The sequence below is a fragment of the Sycon ciliatum genome, unplaced genomic scaffold (genome assembly GCF_964019385.1).
Source record: "Sycon ciliatum unplaced genomic scaffold, ocSycCili1.1 SCAFFOLD_2218, whole genome shotgun sequence".
In the NCBI taxonomy this organism is placed as follows: domain Eukaryota; kingdom Metazoa; phylum Porifera; class Calcarea; order Leucosolenida; family Sycettidae; genus Sycon; species Sycon ciliatum.
In genome coordinates this window covers 6,369-16,621 of record NW_027044715.1, presented here as the reverse complement: position 1 = coordinate 16,621, position 10,253 = coordinate 6,369, and the positions used below count along the sequence as shown (strand labels likewise).

At 46.1% G+C, this 10,253-nt stretch overlaps 1 protein-coding gene across 1 annotated transcript; it reads right to left on the bottom strand.

Annotated features, from left to right (window-relative positions):
- Positions 1-6: 6 nt before the first annotated feature.
- Positions 7-9,991, bottom strand: LOC135830545 (uncharacterized; the record flags this gene model as incomplete). The annotated part of the gene is made up of 8 exons (XM_065342787.1): positions 9,597-9,991; positions 8,825-9,199; positions 8,168-8,602; positions 5,940-6,050; positions 3,833-3,952; positions 2,063-2,207; positions 966-1,410; positions 7-47 (listed from the first exon to the last, which is right to left on the bottom strand). Coding segments are annotated over exons 1-8 (1,751 nt in total), but the record flags the coding sequence as incomplete, so codon positions are not given.
- Positions 9,992-10,253: the final 262 nt, after the last annotated feature.

Genomic DNA, 10,253 nt, shown 5'->3' with positions numbered 1-10,253 from the left:
AGCCGCACCGAGTTGCTCTTGAAATCCGGCCAGCTTTGGGCCCATTCCTGGACATGACCAGCCGAGTCAAGTGAGTTGATAACTAGCATGTGCTTGTACGGTTCACGTGCATTACAGCTCAGCACATGCTCCAGCCAACTGACAATCTTTCACTACAATCAAACACATGTGATGATCATGCCAAACTGTAGGGGTGTGGGTTGGGGTGCATAATGTTACACTGTGGCTCCTGGCTAGTCTATGCCCTATATGCCTGGTATACACACACAGTAGTTTTGCATTGTTTGCTGGCAATATTGATCGAGTCCCGGATATACTAATGAGTCAGATGGCCCACATACCCTGAGCTAAGACAAAGTCCTCCTAGTGGACTGGTGAGGACTGGGATGGGTTCACAATGTCTTTAACCATCGCTTTCAATGTAATCATGAGCAGTGGTCTGGCATTGCACACCCGTACAGAGCATGCAACCATGCGGTGGCGGATCCAGCGATCTCTACGGGAGGGGGGTTCCAGTATAGTCAAAACTGAATAGCTGATACATGTACATGTACACGCATATGGTTACCAGTAGTACATTAATTTTACGAAATTTAGGGGGTTCCGCGGAATCCCTGGAACCCCTCCTGGATCTGCCCCTGCCATGCATGATCTCTTGAAATTTGCTGTCATTGCCCTCCACATGCAAGGTAGTGGGAGAGCTTAGTGTGCTCATAACACAACCTAGACAAGAATTATGTGAGCACCGGGGAGCAGGAGCGGATGGCTGTATGGCGTGATTGATATCTAGTGAGTCCATCGGTTAATGAGTTATCTTAGTACCTGTGGTGCCGCCTTTGCACCATGGCCGGTAGCTCAGCTTACTTAAAGCTCGTAGCTGTACTGATGGGGCCTAGATAGCCGAAACAGCTTGCTGTCTACAGCATTGGTATCTAGTGAGTTAATCTACGTGTGGAGCCACTCACTTGTAGCACTTGCATGGCCGGCCTCTCGTCAATCATCATGATCTCCTTGCCTTCAAGGCTGAAGAGACCTGGTGTCAGAGCGCCGTAGATTGTATTGTGCAGATGAGCAAGGCGTCCGTCCACTTCGCTCACGACGACAATCTGCTTCCCGCTGTCCAGCAGCAGCTTCGTATTAAACCAGACGGGCAAGTAGATCCTCAGTGGGGTAAACGGTGCACTGTATGTGGTGTGCGCGTCCTTCAGCTCGTTGAACAGCAGCATCAGATCGCTGTGAAAGCTGAACATGTCTTTGTACGGCTTCAGCTCCATGGCTGTGAGGCGTGCATCCATGTCCACGCTGATGTTGTACTGGTCAAATGAGAACCGCCTTGAGAGCTGGCTGTCTGGGTTGGCAGCTTTCGAGCTGTCCACGACCAAATCTTTGTACGAGTACATGTTGACCAGGCTGCGATAGAAACATACATACGTACAAGCTCAATCTGTGGACAGAACGGTTTCCGTCCTTTTCGGACTCATCAGCGCAGCACAGAGAAAAGGAGGCACATACATACAAATGTACGCATGAAAACAGAAAATCTGATAGTCCCACATCGATACAGCAGTCCAACATGCTCTTAAGTTAATAAGATACCAGCATATCATTATATCATCACATGTGACAGATACCTGGTGGTAACAGTTATCTGACCCTGGCTACCACTTTGCAAAATTCCTGATCAATGCATATCACTGCTTAACCATGGTAGCAATACATGAAGTTTGCAGCATGTCCAACCTGCAATCTATTCCCGTATGTGAGCACTTTGCTTGCTACCTGCTGATTGTCACCAGTAGCAAAACAAGGGCATCTCTCTCTCATGCAATTTAACGCCTTGCGTTAAACTCAACAACAGACCTGCTTCTATTATTCGGAAGTGCTAACCTCGGCAGCACACCGATACTACAATGGTCAAATGAACGTTGAGATATACAAGGTAGATGTCTGGATTTCGTGACAAATAATCTGGGTGCGGCCTATACTCCAGTGCAACTTGGTAAGACTTAACCATTTTGGCATTATTTTCTGTGATGGTGCCTGATCACACTTCTTGCCATACCTGTTTTTCATGATCTCCAGTGTGAAGATCTGCTCTCCCTTGCCGAGTGGAATGTCGCTGAGACAGGTCTTAATCCAGGATGGCGGCGCAATGGCGACCACGGTCTGGTTTAGGTTGAACAATGGCAGATCCCTACCGATGCACACTACAAGGATGCACAGCGTCACAGACATGAAAGTTAGACAGGGGTACAGACATGCCTATGGCAGCACCGTGCACGCGCTGAAAGCATCAGTCATCCCTGTCATACTGGAGACACCATTATCCTAATGGAGTGTGTATTTATTATGCAATGTCTTGCTGACCGTCTGACGGATAATTATACAAGTATCAGAAATGATTCTTGCTCCTTGGTACTGGTGCCAACTAGTTACCACCTAGGTACAGTACTACTGCTATTTTGCAATGCATTCTACCTTCATAGCCGACTTCTTCTCGCTATTACACTCAGTACTTAGCTTCTCGTTGTATACTAGTACACGGCGCTTACACGAATGAAACACTATGATCACCATACAATACACGTATGGCCACAGTATCGAATCAAGCCACTGTATTACAAGAATATTCTGCATGCCAAACTCTAGCGCTTGCTCTTGTTCTCTGGAACCCTGATGGCCCTAGGGCTACTGGCTGAGATCACTACTTGCCAAGACAATACCATTCATTTCCCCACTCCGCAAACCACCGCTTGCTTACCATCATCGTCTATAGTTGAGGCGAGTGAGACAGCGGAGCGAAGGGTGCATGAGAACAGAACACAGAGAGCAGAAAGTCAATGCAGTCGACTTGAATATGCAGAACACGCACTGTCATAGACAGAAAGGCATCACTGCCTGAAACCCTGTCTCGATCCAACTGGAAAATCATTTCCATGTACATGTACTATGAAGTACAACCACAAATGCAATCCAATTCTGGTTGGGCGAAAAAGGTGCATGATTGTTCAGTTGTTTGATATCAATATCATGAAGTACTTCAGACATGGGTGTCCTGATTTCCAATTGCATTTTCATCCCAATCGGGAACTCAATGATGAAAAAAATGTGTCCAGATGTGGAGGTGTACCGTTCGTTGATGTGCGTACACTAGGGCTCATGGCTCTACTTTACATAATATGTATATTGTACATACAGCACCCGTACAGTGTACCGGGGGGGGGGGGGGTCAAACCTCCTTGGATAAGGACAACGCCAAGTTCCCAAGGATACAGGTACGGTAAATGCTATCATACAAGGACTCCCCAGATCCGGGCACAACCATTGGCCTTGAGTCAAAAAATGTCAGCGTGTTTTAGAATGAATAACAGCACCAAAATGTTGACTGGAAATATGTTGCCCTGCATGCAAACAGTCCCAATGCTGTGGGTAACTGGCGATACTTAGTTCCATGCCATTTCCGGTCCCAAAATGCTTGGTTACGGGGAGTTCTATAGTAATGATACCAGCCCTGTACACATACGTACATGTACTTGGTATTTGTAACATGGAAATTGTGGGCACAAGTTATGCGATCGAGTCCACCAACTAAACCAGATTTTGAACAGTCAGACGTGCACAATCTAGCACAGAACTGACAATTGTGCCCACAATTTCCATGTTACAAATTTTTTCCTTGGCTCACCATCTGAGTTCTTAGTACTTGGTAGTACACATCCATAGCACAACAAGTCACAAGCACAGATATGTGTGAGGCAACCATGTATGGTAGATATGCATCCAAATTCAACAACAAATGCCTATACGCGGGAATAGACGAACCAGAACTCACCACAGGAAACGGCATCGGATCCATCAGAGCACAGAGCGGTCGTGTTTAGGCAGACCATGTTCCTTGGAACGCATTCTGATATGTTACTTGTGCAAGTGAACTGTGTGCCAGTATCACACACTGCACAAGATACACACGCGTCAAATCACAGCAATTGTGAAGCAACAACAACAACAACAAAAAAACGCTTTGACACCACTGCATAGGGATAGGTGTGGATGGACATAGATCTCTGAAAAGCTTGACATGCATACATTTGATACACTGTAAATCACATCCGGATATCTCAACTCAAACACTCAAAACACAGTCTCTTTACTGCACACATCATGATTCGAACTGTTCTGAGGTACCCTGATGTTTACATAGCTGCAGTGAAGTCTGTGAGTACTTCGAAGAGTTTATTCTGCAAATCACGATTGAACAAAACTTGAAATATTTCGGAGACAACTACTCAATTGCACTTAGGCAAAGAACAAACTGACCTAGGCTCTCTAAGTTACAATCAACAATTTCTAAAGGTTTTCCATAAGCATACCTTTTTCGCCTATACTCCACCTGATGAGAAGGCATCATAGTACACTTATGACAAAACTTTTGAAAGTGCTGCTTGTAAAGAGCGTGAAGTTAGCTATATTCCTGACTAAGATTTCGTGCTCAATTTATATCAAATTAATCAACATGTTCAGCCAGTTCCGATAAAAAAAAAAACTCATTAGGAAAGGTGGACACGCTTTAGGACCAAATCGGCAATCATATAAACAAGTTTTGGATGAAAACGTTATTCACGTAGCACCAGCAGTGCATACCATATTTTCTTGAGTATATGCCGCACGTAAAACACTCGTAATTTACCAAAAAAAACCGGTCGCTGCGGCTTATACTGCGATAGTCAAATAAACCATGAAGTACATGGTAGACGTCTGTATTTTGCGACAAAAATGCCTGGGTGTGCCTCGTACTCCAGTGCGGCTTATACACTCCAGAAAATACTGGTAACACATAAACGTACTCATGGTACTACAAATATTATCGAGCATAATACACTCTTGGTTTGCAGTTGTACATTGCGGTCTTCAAAGTTAAGGGCCCGTCAGTCTTGCTATCACTCACACAGCACAATCGAAGACCGAGATGTGAACTCATTGGACAAATATGTGTGCAGTGGTGCCAGCCAAGGAAATCCTGCCCCAAAGCCTTCCCAAGGCTCAACAACTTACAAGCATGTATTTGCCTGCTGTGTGCGAGCTTTGCTCTATGCATGGAAGTCAGGTGTATCGTGTGATGTACGCGCAACAGATGCTCCTGGGGTCAATTTTTACTTGCCACTATGGCACATGTTAAGTAATGCAGTTATGTGCGAGGACACCTTCACCTACATGTACTTCGAAGTACCTTTTCGCGCCTTGGGATACACAAGTCAGCAATGTACTAATTCTGTGTTGGAAATGTAAAAGCCTATCAACCTAGACACTACCGAGTGTAGCCATCAAACCAAGGATCCGAGACCTAAAACTTGATAGCATCAGGTGCTTCGAGATTTACTCCAGTGGCCCAAAACACTGTAGCCAGTCCATATACCAACCGCATGTACGTGTATGTGCCTTGTCCATCCCCCCCCCCCCCCCCCTTCCCCTTAGTCTCCTCACGCACCACTATCCACACCACAATGGCCATCTCACTCTATCCGTGGAACCCCATGGGACATCAAAACAGGTCGCTTCAGTTCTGGGCGATGAATACCTGATGGTAGGATATCCTGGAATGACCGTATCATACACTGTCTAGTACTTGGCAGCCATCGTCTTGCGTAATGTGCACCACGGTCCCGGAGTCTATCCCGACGAGGGGAGAGAGATGCAAAAGAAATATACATAAACACCCCCCCCCCCACCACACACACACATACACACACATACACACATACACATACGCATACACACATACACACACATACACACAGACACACACATACACACAGACACACACATACACACACATACACACACAAACACACACAAACACACACACACACACATACACACAAACACACACACGCACGCCCAACCTGGCTATGCATTGAACCCACTCGAGGTCGACCACTCACCACAGGACTCCTCGTCACTGCCATCACTGCAGTCTACCTTGCCGTCGCAATGCTTGTGCGGTGACAGACACTGCCCATTGTTGTGGCATTCAAACATGCCCACTCCACAGCCTGGTGAAGGGGGTGACAGGCACAACAGCACAGTGATCAACTGTCAATTTTGGGCCAAAACAGCAGTCACGACTATACCGTGATGAATGGTTACGAATGGATGTAGACTCAGTCCCGCTGCTAACACCGGATTCGTTGTACGCAACCCTGCTATGGGTACAAATCTCTGGTGGGCACTGTGGACTGTGTGCCACTATAACCTATTGGATCTTGTTATGTGCTGTGAAAATCTGCTAAAGAGAGAGAGAGAGAGAGAGAGAGAGAGAGAGAGAGAGAGAGAGAGAGAGAGAGAGAGAGAGAGAGAGAGAGAGTACTTTTGATAGTCACCCAACTTTAAGTGATGGCATTGTAACTGACGGAAAGCACTGGAATAGTAGCATCGGCGACAAACTCAGGTGGCAATGAAATTCGTACAATACTTTGGTTGTAGAGCTTTACAAAATCAAAACGGCTCTGAAATAGAATTGACGTACAGTATAGCTTGATAACCGCAATCAATACAACTACAGTCCATTCATAAAAAGATGGGTCCTGGCTCTGGCGAGCTCCCGTATTTGGCGATTTTTCGTGATTTCATCGTACACAGTGCAGTGCTGCGAACTTTGAAATTTGAAAAAGGGTCCAAAAAGGGTGCCTGAACTGGGGTTCGAACCGCAGAATGCACTGTTGCAGGCGGGGTCAAACGGCCTGGATTTTGATGGTTTTTCCCAATTCAGTGCTTTTGGGGCAAAACCTGGCCGAAATCCTATTCTTGCTATGGCTTGCTTTTTGGACAAAAAAACTTCAGAAACATAATTGGAAGAGGATTCCAATGGGATTACAGAAAAAATTCTAAAAAAACTCAACGTTTGACCCATTTATGGCCAAAAGCTAGAAGTTCATTTTTTTCTGAATGGACTGTAGCTGAACCGACATTTGTGTACTTTATTCATGCAATGTAAAAACGGTGGAGACGATGTGCAATAAAACGATGAAAATATGAAGAAATGGTGTAGGGAAAAAAATGGATTCAAACAAGTTTTCGTACAACACTCATCAGGAATCGTCGTTGTACTAAAGGACACTGAAACAAAAATTGAACTATTATAGAAAATCTAAGTTAGAGAAATAACACTAAGAGCAACAACAGTGAAATTTACAAGTGTGGATTTTAACAATCAAAGCGAGAAATGAACAAAGGAGAAAGGAAGGAAAGACAACGTGATAACACATAACAGCAGTACATTACACCTAGAACATTAAGTTTTATTGATTGCGGTTATCAAATGCGGTTATCAAATTATTGTCTCCTCGCCGTGTGTTTAAGTACAGTATAACGTTGTTGTTATTATGTGCACACTGGACGAGACTGCCCACATCTTGTCACTGCCTCGTGCCTTCAGAATCTCTGGCACGCATGGTATCCTGTATTTGGTAGGCTCAGAGAGATCAAGTGGGTTTTGATTCTGCAAATACGATGCACATAACTTCGCCAAGTGGCCAAGTGCTTTCATGTACCACCTGCTTTGAAGGACCACCTGCTTTGAAGGAGCATATCCTTTGAAGGACCACCTGCTTTGAAGGACCTACTGTGACACTGACTGTGTGTAATATGCAGGATCACACTGATATCAAATGCCACCTGAATTCAAAGACTACAACAGGCCAGTTCCACAGGCAGGCATTGACACCAGCCAGGGCTATCTGTACCGGTAGTTCGAAATCACACATCTGCTAATCTAGACATGCACTAGTTTGACACACAACCACAGATTGCAAAACGTGCATAAACAGTTTACTGACACAATTTCATAATTATGCTAGCACTACATGCACTGGCCTTGCAGTACTGTCGGGCGCCGAAGAATGGACCGCCAAAGAACGACCAGGCTAGAATTTCACAATTGTTTAAGAATGGTGTAGGCTGGATTTGTTGCAGATAAGAACGGAAATCATAGTGTACTCTATAATGTACACTCAGACGTATAACTCGGCGTAAATGTACGTGTACCATCGGACACGAACGAAACTGCTGTGTTCGCTAAACATAAGAATGTGCTTGGCTAGCACCCTGCCTCCCCCCCCGCCGCCCCAGTTCTTCGGCGCCTGACAGTACTGTGCTATTGGTATATCCTTACCGGGTACAAAGTCATAAGTCAATGTGAATCCAGACTTCTCAACCAGGTAGTCGGAGTGAAACACGATTCCCAGAGTGTTTCCAGACGAGGTAATGGATGCATTGACGAGGGAGTTGCCACAAAACCGGCTCATCGTCGGAACATCGGCCAGGGAGGCCTCCGGTAGGGATTCTGTAAAGCTGTAGAAACTGGGTGGAAGACCCGGGGATGGCCGGTAATTTGTAAACACAAGGTAATCGTTTTGACACTGCGGTGACTCTTCCAGGTCAATGGTCTCGACATTCACACGCACGCGCATGCCCTCAGGTGCACGTATTCGCCAGGTACATTCAGCGTTTTTGATGTAGATCAGGCGGAAGTCCGGCGTGAGTCTGAGAGGTGAGGTGATCGAGCCCGGCGTGGTGAGTTCTTCTCCAGCAAGGCATCTCGGAACAGCTAGCAACAACAACAACAATGCACACACCAACCAGCAACTGGACAATGATATAATACTCTCTTCTTACTGTCTGTTGAGCGCAATGCATACACGGTGCATGTGTGAAGTCACTTGGCTGGAAAACTATACGCCATACATGTACATAGGCGATGCTTCATGAGGGGTGAACACAAAGCAGTTGAATATTCCTAATCTCGGTCGTGTCGTGGGTTTGAGTTTACCTGTGTACATTCCTACAAAGCCACGTCCAGTGCCGGAGTTTCTGGGTCCCATTGCAGCTAGCTGTAGAGTCAGGTAGGGCCCGGTGGTGGCGATGATCTCGTGCTGGAACGAGTCCGTGTCCGGCGACAACTGGTGGAAAGTGTAGAGCTTCTTGGAGGAAATGAGCGGACCGTCGTACAGGGTGATCGAATCCATGTTGGTCAAGCGCAGTGCATAGCGCAGGTTCAGTCTGATGATGTGATGCGGTGATGCAGCCACCGTCCACGTGCAGTTTGTCATTGTGTGATAGTGGAGCAGCGAGAGAACCCCCTCGTTTTGCTCCGTGTGAAACTCGCAGAAGGGCAGCGGCTTGAAAGTCGGCGGAAGGACTGGTACTGCATCCAAAACACAAATAGAGCATAACACTGCTTCACTTACTAGGCTTTTACCTGCAATCACAGTGCGTCGGGTCGGTATTGCAATTCACAAGAAACCAGCTACCTGTTTCAAAGCACCCGCCCCTCTCGCAATCGCATTCATTGCTTTGGAACTTGATATGCTTCTCAAGTACTTCATGAGCTGCATTCCGCACCGGGCATCCTGCCAAGATAACTGCATAATAATTATAGATTCTGTGTGCATCAATTAAATGACTGTGCAGTGATTTGGACATGCGTAAGAGCCTGTCCAGCTAGTGTCAAGTATTTGTACTGCACTCAGTGCGTGAATGGATTTTTCACTGTTCTGGCGAAACGCAAAGCCAAAAGCGCTAGGCACAAAGTACTATCTTACCGACACCAAGGCAGGGCATGACTTTGAACGCGAGCAGCAGGGTGAGGGCCACCAGGGCCGGACTTCTCCTATTGGACATAGCTGCAGCAGAACCTGCCCTCTGACACTAGTATTTCTATTGGGCAAATAATTGTTGTATGGCCAGGTCAGGTAGAAGTTGGCTCATCGCTACGGTAGCTGGTCTAGCACCGTAACGATCCTCTGCATGACAGACCGATCCACTGGTTTGAGCTCTAGCTCCTTCGAACGTCGTTCCTGTGGATTGGCTTTGCGGCTTCCGAAGTCAAGGAATTTTCACCGTCAAATGAAACTCGCTACGCATTGGCAGCATGGCAATGACTTGGACTGTTGTTGCTACAGTACAGACTACGGTAGTACTAGTACCAAGAGTCCATAACCCATCAATTTTGGTTATGGACTCTTGCTAGTACTAGTACTAGTCCATGGTAGTCTGTGTGGCGTGGAGCTGCAGGTACCATCCCGGTCGTCGCAGCACACAGAGAAAAATTGAAAAAAATACATTTTGACAGCACAGCAGACATACATGTATGGTCATAACTGTCACTTCAACTATTACACGAAACATTGGCATCACCATGTCAGTACAGAGTCAGGAGACCCCTCTACAAAAAAACGTCATCATTGCATTTGTGGAGT